We start from the raw sequence: 13233 nt of genomic DNA, 5'->3' as shown, positions 1-13233 counted from the left end.
TGGGGATATGTATTGACACACACCAAAATAACTAGAGGAAGGGACCAGATTGTATAAAATTATTCCATGATTCTTTGAATCATTCTTTAAAAATCCTGCAACAAAATAAAAAAATTTTTAAAAACCTCCCCAACTCACCCCCAAAATTTATTCATTTGAAAATTTAAAATATAATCTTAAATATCACCTATTAAAGGGTAACAAACTTAAATTATAACTTGTTTTCAAGTGACAGACATTGAGATACGCATACATCCAAACCTGTGTAATATGATCAATGTAGGAAAAAAAAGTGTAGAAAGTATAAGATTTTTAAAAATTAATTAAATTGAATCAATAAAAGTATCTTTGATTTTGAAAAGTCAAAACCAAGTTCTTAAAAGACTGAGTTCTTTTAAAAAAATAAAATCTTTTTTAAAAAATCAAAACCAAGTTCTTAAAACAAACAAGCTTGCCAAGAAGGTGGAAAATGTTACTTATGGAAGAGATTTTTAATGATGGGACAAAACTAGATATAAATTTACAACAATAAATGTAAAACATAAATTTAGTAGATAATTTTCTCTTACTTACCAAAATTAAACTAGAAGACAATCCGAATATAGGATAAAATAATGTTAAAAGCTGGTTAATATCTTCTCCCAAAATGGTCCATTTCAATTAAGTTTTCAAGGAATAGATAATTCCCATGTTATATAAATTATTCCAGAACATTAATGAGGAAGTTTCATAATATATTCTCTAAATACAATCTAATCCAAATGTCACAACCAGAAATTGATAATAAAAATGGGAAAATATAAAAAAAATTCTAGGCCAAGATCACCTATATACATAGGTTTAAATATTCTAGTTGAAATATTATCAAATTGAATCCAAAATTGCAGTAAAAATTATAATATATTGTGAACAAGAATTAACTAGTAGAACTTATCTTAGGAATGCAAAGATAGTTCTTCATAAGTATATGCATTAAGGTGAAAAAACATATAATGAACTTGAAAAATTCAGATAAATTGTTTTATAACATTCAGAATCCATTTCACATTTTAAAAACACAATACAAATGTAATTACAGTATAAGAAAAAAGAAAAGTCTTCAACTGGTTATCCAAAAACCTAAGTCAGATGTAATTATGTTTAACAGTTGCACATTAATAACCATTCCATTAAAGAACAAAGGAAAATAAAGTTCCTGCTTTTACTTCTACTATGCAATATGCTACTAAAGGTCTTAGATTGTAATAAGAGAAGAAAAGTAAGGAATTTTCCTTTTGGTTTCTACAGTAAAATGTTATGGATTGATTCATTCAGGTTTTGCACAATTTTTTGTCATATACTCAAGTATTGTAAGGTTTCTATTGATATAGTAACTGGAATATTTTAAAGTAGAATTTTAATTGGTCATTGCTAGTATATAGGAAAGCCACTGATAGTTGTATGTTGGCTATCTGACTTCACTTATTAGTTGCGAATCTTTTCAGTTAATTCTCTAGGGATTTCTTGGTAGAAAATCATAAATGGCAGATAGAAAGTAATGGTTTATTAGTTCAATCATTTACGAGACAGTTCCCACATATTAAGAAAAAAATACTGCTTTCAAATTTCAGTAAGATAATTAAGTTATGTTTTAGGAAGAACTCTTCTCTACACCTTATGGTTTGGCTAGAGTAGAATAAGATTCTTTCTCTCTAAAGGTCTCTTAAGGGGCGCGTGGGTGGCTTAGTTGGTCAGGCGTCCCCCTTCGGCTCAGGTCACGATCTCAGGGTCCTGGGATCGAGTCCTGAGTCGGGCTCCCTGCTCAGCTCAGAGTTTACTTCTCCCTCTCTCCTTGACTGCTGTTTCCTCAGCTTGTGCTCTCAATCTCCCTCTCTGTGTCAAATAAATAAGATCTTTAAAAAAAAAATGTTTTTAAAAGATCTCTTAAAAAAGAATAGATCAACACTTCAGTGGGATGAATTAAGGCAACTAATAAAAGAATGGAAATGGATGAGTTTTTAATACTATGAGCTCTTTTATGATTATGCCTATTTTACAGGCATGCTATAACTTCAATTCCTGGGTTCACACAGCTCATTCTGATTCTCTGTTTTGCAAGTCCTGCAACTGCAGTGCATTAGGAGTTGATAATTTTCTCAGAGATTGATTCATTTCAATTAAATCAAAAAAGAAACTGAAGAAGCAATCAGAATGTCCATGCATTAATTTTATGGAAGCCTGTTCTTTCCAGGAAGAAACACATTTATGTCTACTTCTACGGCACTTGGGAATTCACATCAGCAATCAGAAGATTGCATGATCAAAGTGAAGATATGAAAAATCTTAAGAAATCTTTCATCCAGGGTATAATATATAAGTACCTGCCTCCATGTAAGGCTCATTCTTAATAGGGACACATGAAATAAAACCCACCAGATCAGTGCCTCTCTCCTTCAGGAGCAATCATTACACCCTAAGCAGATCTAGTACTCAAGCTTTTCTTTTCTTAAGGTCATGTGAAAGAACTTTCTTTTAATCAAGTAAAATATTTTCAAAATTGTTAATACAATTGTTTAGGCAACAAGATTCTTTGATAACCATTCAAACTTTGTTTTTAGGCCATGCAGTTCTTGATTTTTTTTTCAGAAAAAAAAGATATCTTTCTGCAGATAGTAAGTCATGTTCTAAATGTGGTTTTAATTTGTTTAGTTTTAAGAGTATTATTGTGGAGATGTCTCCCACAGGCTTCTATCATGTATTGTTTAATGAATGTGTGTGTGTGATTGCAGCTGGGACTGAGCGGCAGGGTGAGAAAGACAGACACAGAAATGGAGAGAGACAAGGGATGAAAAAAAATGACTTAGATGTGGATGACACCGGAGGGTATTATGCTGAGCAAAATAAGTCAATCAGAGAAAGACATGTATTATATGATCTCACTGATATGACGAATTCTTAATCCCAGGAAACAAACTGAGGGTTGCTGGAGTGGTGGGGGGTGGGAGGGATGGGGTGGCTGGGTGATAGACATTGGGGAGGGTATGTGCTATGGTGAGTGCTGTGAATTGTGCAAGACTGTTGAATCACAGACCTGTACCTCTGAAACAAATAATACATTATATGTTAAAAAAAAAAAAGAAGAAGAAGAAGATAACAGAAGGGGAAGAATAAAGGGGGGAAATCGGAGGGGGAGACGAACCATGAGAAACTATGGACTCTGAGAAACAAACTGAGGGTTCTAGAGGGGAGGGGGGTGGGGGGATGGGTTAGCCTGGTGATGGGTATTAAAGAGGGCACATTCTGCACGGAGCACTGGGTGTTATACGCAAACAATGAATCATGGAACACTACATCAAAAACTAATGATGTAATGTATGGTGATTAACATAACATAATAAAAAAGAATGACTTAGGCAACTCCTGGCAGAGCCATTAAAATCCACGGCAATACTGTTTTATTTTCTTAGGAATCTATAGCTTCAGTCTGCTAGCCAATAGAACAAGAACTTTACCTTTGACTTAATGAAAACATTGCTAAAATAATGATAGTAGTAAATAGTAATAATAATGATTGTGATAGTGCTAATTTTTTGGCCTATTTCTAATCATTTTACAGTTGGTATGACTTGAAATGATAAAAGAAAATCCAGCAGTTCTTTAATCTGTCCTCTTAGTACCATTCTATGAAAAAAGCCATTCAGGTACCTTCATACATCAAAAATTCTAGAAGGATCTCTCAAACCTTATCAAATAAATTGTATTCCCAGCCCTGAACAAGAATAGTTTATGTTCCATGCAAGATTTGATGAGTGATAAGCCCCCTGTATTTCCTGGAATCTGTCTATGTGACACACTATGAAAAAGAGAATGAAAATAAAGGCAGGATGCATGGATGTGTTAACCATATTAGAAAATAATTTTATCTTTGAAATAACTAGGTAAAACCTTTAATGTTGAGAACTGTCTCTGTCATTGAGGAGATATTCCTATAAACATATTCTGATGCCATCAAATCATTGCTATCTGGCTCACAGGTTGTCTTTAAAGTTATTTCTAGTGATTAGATGATCAAAACTGTAAATGTAAAATGTAAAGACATGACTTTGGCTCAAAGTCTAATCTATAAGCCTATTTGCCCTAGACACATCTGCCTTAAGTGGACATAGTGAAAAAGCACAACTTGAATGGAAACTAACTAGTTATGTGACTTGCTTTGGTAAGTGACTTATGCTTTCTTGACCAGTTTCATCGTATGTTGAAATACGAAATAATTACGAAATTATTCTCATATCTTTATGAGAATAAAGATATTATCAGTTCTTCTTGCTTCACAAGATTATTAAAAATATTACATAAAGAATGTATATTATGCAGCATGACATAAATCATGGTTCTCTTATGATTGCTGGTCTATCTTTAGATCTAAATGTTTTTAGAAAAAAGTCTGCAACATTTTTAATCACACATAATCCAATTAATTTAAAATTAAATAGTAAAACAAAGAGGAAACATCTCACTGAAGTCTCCCTAGACCCAAAGATCTTAAGAGAAAGCAAAGCAGCCAAATGATGACCAGTGTGTGGGCCTATTGACTCTCCTTCCACTGGTGGGAGAGTGGTCAACCAAGAGTGAGATAAGGGCTGACAAGAATGCGTCACAGTAGAAGAGAGGGGACTTGTATTGCTGACATAAACATAATTATAGACTTTAATTGCTTAGTTAGAACTTTGGTGATTATGTAACGTACATCTGTCAGAGTGCCCTAGAATCCCCCTTAAACATAGTGGGCATTCAGTGTCTCTGGAATGAATGAATGTGCTATATGAGTAAATCAAATTCTTCAAGGTGACTTACCAAGATACATAATGTAAGTAGAACCAAGACCAAGCCCAAGACAAGAGAAGTCCAACCCAGAATTCTCTACAGGCTGCTGTCGTTGATACAGGCTATGCTAACACTGATTTTAGAAAGATGTAACCGTAGGAACTGGGCACCTTAGCCTATTTCTTTTCACTAAGTTGTGATGCTAATAAGATCCAGAATCTGGTAAGAACATCCCTTTTAATTACCATGAAGAGTTGACATCTACAGAGATAAATCTAGATTCAGTAGTTAGGGTAAATGAAAGGTTGCATGTGCCAATAAGACTAGAGTCCCCCAAAAGCTTTGATTCTCAGCAGCTGGGAAGGAGCGGTGTCTAAGCTGTAGGATCTACACATGGGAAGAGAACGGTGAGGTCAACATCTCTAGCGTTCAGTTCATGCACATTCTGTTTGACCATGCCTCATGTTCACACTATTTGGTTCTGAACTATTTTAAAAATATATAGAGATACAAATATATAAAATGGAAATTGTATATATATTTATTTTTTTAAATGATATACATAACAATATAGTAAAGTACATCATTACTAATTTTTTTTCTCACAATTGGTGCTATTACTCGTGCTCATCCAAGGAGAAAGGGTGCAACAAGCTGTTTTACTTTCAGCAGCAAATATTAACGGGAAAGACTGCCTGTGTGCTCAGCAATGAGCATCCACTATCTTATCGATTGTTCAGTGCAACCAGTGGGATTGTGCTTCACTTTATGCCACTTATTTACTGCCTGACAACTTTTCTTGAACTATAAAACTGTACAAGTGACAATCCTATATCTGTCTACCACAAAGAATTAAAAAATCATATAGTTTTGGAAATTAGTACTTAGAACTGATTGATAATACACCATATGAAAACTTATTGTAGTACTGAAAGTGAAACTTGCAGACTTACCTTGTATATTTGAGAAAGATATACTGACAATTAATGAGCTAAGCATGAAATGCAAGAAGTTAGAAGACTGCATAATTAACACAAAGAAACTAGAAAGAAGAAAGAAAATTTATAGTAAGAGCAGATATTAAACGTAATAGAAAACAAAGATGCAATTAGATAAAGCCTAAAGTTGTTTCAAACCTCTGGAAAGCTTTATCAAGAGAAAAAAATACAAAACTAAATAAAATTAAGAATGCAAAAGGGATTTCACTATGGATTTAGTGAAGATGAAAAACGTATTTAAGAGTTTTATGAACAACGGGATGGATTACCTAGCAAATTGAACACATGCATGTCATAAAACCAGCAATTCCACTGTGGTACAAACTCCAAAAAAAACTTGCACACATATCCCACTCAAACATGTCAGAATTCAGCTTGTGAGGAGGAATAAAGAGGTCTAGAATGTTCTGTGGCAAAGGATGGTCTCTCCTTGGTGACTGCTACTTAAAATTGGAGTTGATACATCAGCAGAAGCAATTAGCCAAAGTTCTGGGACTACAGTGCCCTAGTTGTAATGGATAAGTGCTAACTTGGCTTCCCAAGAGCTTGGAAACAGCAAGAAAGAGGGCTGCTATACACTGGAAGGAAGAAACCCTCAAGAGTGCTGTTTTCTGAGTCCTCCTCTTTGGCAAGCTGAGAAGTGGCAAGATGTTGAGACAAGTCATCACTGTGCTGCTGTGATTTAGGCTGAGGAACCTTGTAAGCACATTTCCTACTTGAGGATTTGTATTCCAGAGATGGAGTAGCTACAGTTACACTTTTGTATATAACAGCAGAATGCTAAAAGCTGTTTGCAAAGGTGTCCTTTCCTCCCTGTAACTTTACTGAGTAAGAAATTACTATTTAGCTACATTTTGATGAAGCAACAAAGACAGTGTGTCATTGGTGTGCTGCCATTCTAAGAGCAGATTTTTGCAAACTGTATCTTCTCCCTTTAAGGATAAGATGAAGTTTATTTTTTCAGGGCTTTAAAACTTTTTTCTCAGTCATCATTTCATATTATGAACGACCACTCTAAATACACCATAACTCTTACATTGAGAAATTCTGCAAAAGGTGGACTATTCTCTTGTATGTGAGATTGAAAATCCAAAAAGTTTTGCAAATTTCTACCAGAAACAATATCATCTCTTCTAATAGTGCACAAGCAATTTTTTTTCTCTACTCTGCAATATGGGTGTTAAGCTGCCTAATTGTAAAGTCCTTGATCTTAGCTCCTTCTTTTAGCACTTAATTGATTACTACCCTCAATGATTTTATAGATTTTCTTTGGATTTTATGCTAGGTAGGTATTTATTTTCTAAACTCAAAATTACTTAAAGATTAATATAAACTGCTGTTAGGTATTTATTTACTTCCTAAACTCAAAATTACTTAGAGATAAATATAAACTGCAGTTTGTCAGTTTTGTCTTTTTTAGTTAAAATGTTGCTATTGTTAACACATTTTTTTCTCTTCATTTTGTGTTCAATAAATAGTTCTATTTGGGGTATAGATGGCAAATTCAATTCCTCAGCTAGACTTAGAGGAACAATGTAGCATATAATGTTCTGACAAAGAGGGCCATGAAATTTAAAAATGATTTTTAAGAATAGGATATTTTTTCTCAAAAGTAGCTTAAGGGAAATGATTTTCATATTTCCAAATCTTAAAGCATCCCCAGCAAATAAATGGAGTTTGACACATTCTACACGTGTAGATTTTTTTTTAAAGATTTTCATTTACTTATTTGACAGAGAGAAACACAGCGAGAGAAGGAACACAAGCAGGGGGAGTGGGAGAGGGAGAAGCAGGCTTCCCGCGGAGCAGGGATCCCAATGTGGGACTCGATCCCAGGACCCCGGGATCATGACCTGAGCCAAAGGCAGACGCTTAACGACTGAGCCACCCAGGTGCCCCCATGTGTAGATTTTTATAACTTTGTGTGTTAACCTGGAAGATCTCCTGAACAGCAGAGATTTTCAGGGAAAGGCTAGATGAAACCTTGATGAGAATAGTATAGATAGAATTTAGGCATCAAATGAGTGATTCAGTTAATGATCTTGAAAGTCACTTCCCTCCCTGAGAATTTCTATCGTTAGATTTATGAGCACAGTGGAGAATTAACTTGAGGACCTGCTGGCCTACTTTGACTTATGAATTTAGAAGACTTACTCATACGAATACAGTTTTTTTTCAGGTACCCTATTAAAATATTATTATAAAGTTAATTGAACAACAACCCTGTACAAAAACAGTATTAAATTTAATTTGCCTCCACAACCAGCATATTGTGGACAGTCTCTTTTATGTGCGGGTAAAATGAACTATCCTGTTTTGAGCTGGTGGGCAAGAGAGCCCCCTTGAAAGACCCTGACTGATCGGATCATTCAGTCAGCCATGGTAAACCCTTCCTGTTAGTGAGGAGAAGTAGTTTGGCAGTTAACTGCAGGTACCTGGGAACCTAGCCTCCATCCCTGCCTGATTCTGCAGGTGGGGTAAGTTTTTCATACCTTTCTGGGTCTTTGATGCGCCTTTGCGGGCAGACTGTTTTCAGATCTACCTCACGATGACTGTGTAACTTGTGCATCTTTAAAAAATAAACTGTGATATCTGGGGGAGAAGTCAGTTCTCCCTTAAGGGAAAATTTTCATAGTTTTATGTTTCAAGTTGGACTCAACTTGAGTTGTTAACTACTGTGACATCACTGAGTTTTGGAACAAAGCAATTGATTCAGGATAAACTATTTCAAATTTTAAAAAACAATTAATTTATTTTTCCTTTCACCCACAGGTCTACCCACGGATAGCGCCGGCATTTTGGCACTACCTGCGGGTAGAAGTGAGTAGCGGGTACTTGATTTCTCCCACCCTTGCGCCTTGCACTCTGCTGGTGTGGTCTGATCTGATGCGCCCATTTTGCTCCCGGTGCAGCTGCCATTCTGTGTGAACGTGCTCTCACGCCACCACCATTCCTTAGAGTTGGATCAGAAATCCAAATCACCAAAACTCCAAGTGCAAGTTTATATAAGATAATCATCTTTCTTAATAAATTTCCGAATCAAGACCATATCATATGCATCATAATGATAAATAACTAAATGCTAAATTTTGGAAAACCATGCTTACACCTCTCTTTAATCAATATTTTTGATATTCAGAGCATAATTCCTCAGCTTAACTTGGGACTGTTTCTAGGAAAAAGTGGAATAACTCTGCTTCATCTCCTTTCTCCTCTTCTCTATCCCCAGGAGCATGAGCAGCTCACCTACTCCTCCACAAGGTCCAAGGCACCCAGTGTTATCATCACGGGCCTCAAGCCGGCCACCAAGTACATATTTCATATCCGAGTGAGGACTGCAACAGGATACAGTGGCTACAGTCAGAAGTTTGAATTTGAAACAGGAGATGAGAGTAAGTTTTACACAAACATATAAAATCAGTTAATTTAGTACTATTCCAATCTGACCTGATAGTTGAAAATCTAATGTCCCCAATTGTGAATAGTCTCATCAAACAGGATTCTGTTCATGTAAATACTCATATAGTCATTTTGGTTAATGTTTTGGTGCTATCATTAAATACCTCCATGAAATGCCTTACTCTACCACAATTGTAATGTGGCCCAAATATATCTCTTTATGCAGAATTCATTACTCATACTATAACATAGAGTCTCAATGGGCAGTGTTAGCCTAATTGCTTGCTAGTCTTGGCATCATAATATGATACTAATGAAAACTTGGAAGAGAATAAAGCCATGAGCAAATGATTTTAGCAGTTAGTTCAAAATTGTGCAGCTTTGGCTTGTTATCTCAGGTCAATAAAAAACAGTGGTCAGGAGAAAAACTCCACTGAAATGTACATTATAAGTTTAAATATAGACACATGGGCTTAATTAGAAACTCAGATTAGTTCCATAGCCTCGACGTGCTGAAAATCAAAATGGGAGACGAGGGGAGTGAGGTGTTCCAATGTCACGTAACATAGGTTCTGAAATGTTTTATTTAGTCTGAATCCTGCTCTACCATTGAATTTGGTTTTTTGCTTTGAGAAATCTATCTTACTGCTACTTTGTAAAGATAATATGGGTGGCTTTTGCAATGTTCCTCTATGGAAAAATGTCCAAATATCTAATTATAATAAAAATTTGTCCCCATCATTGCTAAAATACCCATATTTATATAAGAATTCAAGAATAGCAAATATATTATAAAAAATTCTTTATAAATAACAATAATAGCTACCACTTATTGAGCTTCTAATAAGTGCCAGAAATTATGTATTTTATATATATTATTCCATTTAAACCTTTCAACATCCAATAACACCAGTATGATTTTTCTAATTTTACTCAACAAACTGAGGGTTCTAGAGGGGAGGAGGGTGGGGGGATGGGTTAGCCTGGTGATGGGTATTAAAGAGGGCACATCCTGCATGGAGCACTGGGTGTTATGCACAAACAATGAATCATGGAACACCACCTCAAAAACTAATGATGTAATATATGGTGATTAACATAACAATAAAAAAATTTTTAAAAAAGAAAAGAGAATTCTAGAGAAATAGAGCTCTTTGTCTAGATATATGCAACTAGTAAGAAGCTAAGCTAAAATTTGAAACTGAGGGCTACCTTTTTCCAAGGCCTGTGCTCTGAACTACTCCACCATCATGCCAAGTTCTTTCATTTGAATTATTAAGAAGTTCTAATGGTAAGATCATGAAACAGGCCACAATTCCTCTAGTTTGTCACTCCCTCAAAATGAAGCTGTTTGGATTTCAAATTCTGTGACGGAAGGAGTGTTGTTTTTACATTGATGAACAGTATCAATTCATAAGAATGTCCTCATTGCAACTATATCTCACTAAAAAGTGGAAGAGAGCCAACATAATTAAGAATACACAGCTTAGGAAGAGAGAGTAAACTAATGAATAAAAAGAACACGTATAATCTGGATGTGTAATATCAGTGATGATCATTTATAATCGTGCTGGAGACTATTGGCTTCTCAAGCTAGAGATGAAATTATTGGTAGTAGAGTGTAATTATCAAAAAAAAACATAGCTTCATAATTAAGAACAATATAAAAATATTCAAAGTGCCATTCCTGCTATGTCCTGTTGGCTCTTTCTCCCCTGCTCCCATGTCAACACTTTGCCTTAATGCAGAGCCAGGGGATGCAATTCAAGGGAAGTTTGGTCTTGGGAAGAGTCCTGTCATTGTGTCGTTCAGGCTGTGTACCACATCCCTGCATCTCAGTTCTCTCACTTTCTTTCACAGATGAAGAAATTTATCTTTTTTAAAAGTATGACATTATTGAGTATTACATCATTAAGTCAAAAATATATTCTCAGACAAATATATAGGGCTAAATCTAGATAAGCCATTTGTGTTTATCTGGGACTTCTAGAGAAAACAATGTAGTCTAATTAAAAAAAAAGTTCTGATCTAAATATGAAAAATTTAATTTAACTCTAAATTTCAACTCATTGTACTTTCAGGACTATAATTCTTTCAGATGTTATATAAAAGATACATACTTTGATATTACTTATCAGAAAAGGTCCCATGCTCACCAATGACCCAGTATAATATTTATTCATCCAACAAAAATGTATAGGACACTTAATATGTGCCATACCCTATGTGAGGCTCTGGGGATTAAAAAAGTAATAATAAGACCAACAGCCTTCACATAATTTATAGTCTAGATTTGTGGGAAGAAAATGAAAATTTAAATAAAAAATACAAGATTAGTGAACATCGTGTACTATCATACAAATATGCAAAGTGTGCCTGAGAGCATAGAGAAGAAATCCTAGTTTAGCATGAATGGGTCATGAAGGTGTCAGTTGGAAGGTGAGAAGATGGGGCTCATTCTTGAAAGAGGAGTAGTAAGAGAACAGCAAAGACACTGAGGCCTGAAATAGCATGAAAAATTTAAAGAAGAGCAAATAATTTGGTGTGGCTGCAGTGAGGAGACAAAAAGGTGAAATGGTGGGAACTGAAGGCAGAGAGTTAGACAAGGGCCAACATGAAGGTATTCTTTGGCCCTGTGAAGGATATTGAGCCTTCTGATGATACTGAGGAGCTGGGAGAGGGTTTTGATTAGGGAGTAACATGACCAGTAACAGGTACAAGACCCTATACTGAGCAATTTACACAATTTGTCTTTTTAATTCTGACAAGATTATTTCTTCTTCTAGAAACATAAGTAGCTTTACCAAAATCTGGTAATTGGTGAGTGGAGGCACAGGATTAGAACCCTAGAACCATCTGACAATGGCTGCAGCAGACAGCAAAAAACATGTTCCGAATCACTGATTCATAAATGACATGAAAGTTCCTTCTATTAGGTCCTTGAAGAGACAGAATGTCTCAGAAGAATCTGAAAAATGTGTTTGTCTAAACCTGGAATTTGGGTAAATAGAATGGCTCCCAAGTCAATTTACAGCCTAGAGGGAAAATCATCTAAAGGATCATTTTTTATCTGGTTAGTTTTAAATTGCATTTTCAAAGCATGCTGTTTATATCCAGAAGAGAATTTCAGCTAATGATGTCATAGTAGGATATGGTCAGGTTTACTATAAATTCAAGTGTATAATGATATGAATTCCAATCTCCAGCATCAGTGTTTTTCTCTTCATACCCTCCTAGATCATCTTTTAATTTTTATACCTTTTGTTTCCTGAGTAGTGCCTGAACTAAGTTCTCTCTTGTGCCTTCTATTTAATTAACTAACTTTACAATATATGCATAGAGATGGGGGTGGGTTGAGAAAGAGAGATGAGGTTCTCTCATTTGATGGTCCGGTTCAATTTTTTTTTTAACTAAGCAAAGTGAAATACTCTATGATTTAATTCTCTCTAGCCATATCTGTTTTACTTGCTTCAACTTTTAGTTTGCCAACAAGACAGTAATATAAAATATGAAAAAACTCCTTTTCCAAAATCATAGTATTCTGAACCTACAAGTGTTCTATAAATATAGTGGCATCTGAATAACAATCACAGTCACTGCTCTTGCCCTTCCAGACCAGCAATTGGATTTTTTTACAGAGTCATATTATGTAGTGGAAACTGGCTAAACAAATGTATAGATCACTAATCATGATTGCTAGCACTGTGAAAAGAGCCTACTCGACCTAGACCTGTTGGTTTCTGCTCTCCCCAAGTCTACAGAATAACCTCATTACATATGTATATATGGAGAGATAAATAGATGACAAATAGATAGATGGGTAGATAAAGGTAATTAATTGATTGATAGATATATACATGAATAGGTAGATAATCACTCCTATATAGTCACAGAAGACTTTTTGTTTTAATGCTGGTATTTCACATGTCTGCTAATCTCTCTTTGACAAAGAATGTACAACTAAATATTATGTCCACTAACAGCATTTATTGAGTACCTATTATGTACTGGTCTTTTTATCAGGTACTGTAAT

General features: G+C 35.0%; 1 protein-coding gene across 7 annotated transcripts in view; it reads left to right on the top strand.

Moving 5' to 3' along the window:
* EPHA6 (EPH receptor A6) overlaps window positions 1–13233 on the top strand; it is an 828987-nt gene that overhangs the window by 539290 nt on the left and 276464 nt on the right. For 5 of the 7 annotated variants that reach the window (XM_027586193.2, XM_027586197.2, XM_027586195.2 and 2 more), the window contains exons 7-8: window positions 8574–8621; window positions 9031–9193. In XM_027586193.2, coding sequence (XP_027441994.1) covers window positions 8574–8621; window positions 9031–9193 — 211 coding nt within the window. The remainder of the gene's footprint in view (window positions 1–8573; window positions 8622–9030; window positions 9194–13233) is intronic. The other 2 variants (XM_027586196.2, XM_027586194.2) reach the window with 1 other exon arrangement.

Source organism: Zalophus californianus, chromosome 1, assembly GCF_009762305.2.
Source record: "Zalophus californianus isolate mZalCal1 chromosome 1, mZalCal1.pri.v2, whole genome shotgun sequence".
Taxonomy (NCBI): Eukaryota; Metazoa; Chordata; class Mammalia; order Carnivora; family Otariidae; genus Zalophus; species Zalophus californianus.
This window is presented reverse-complemented; position numbering and strand designations above follow the sequence as displayed.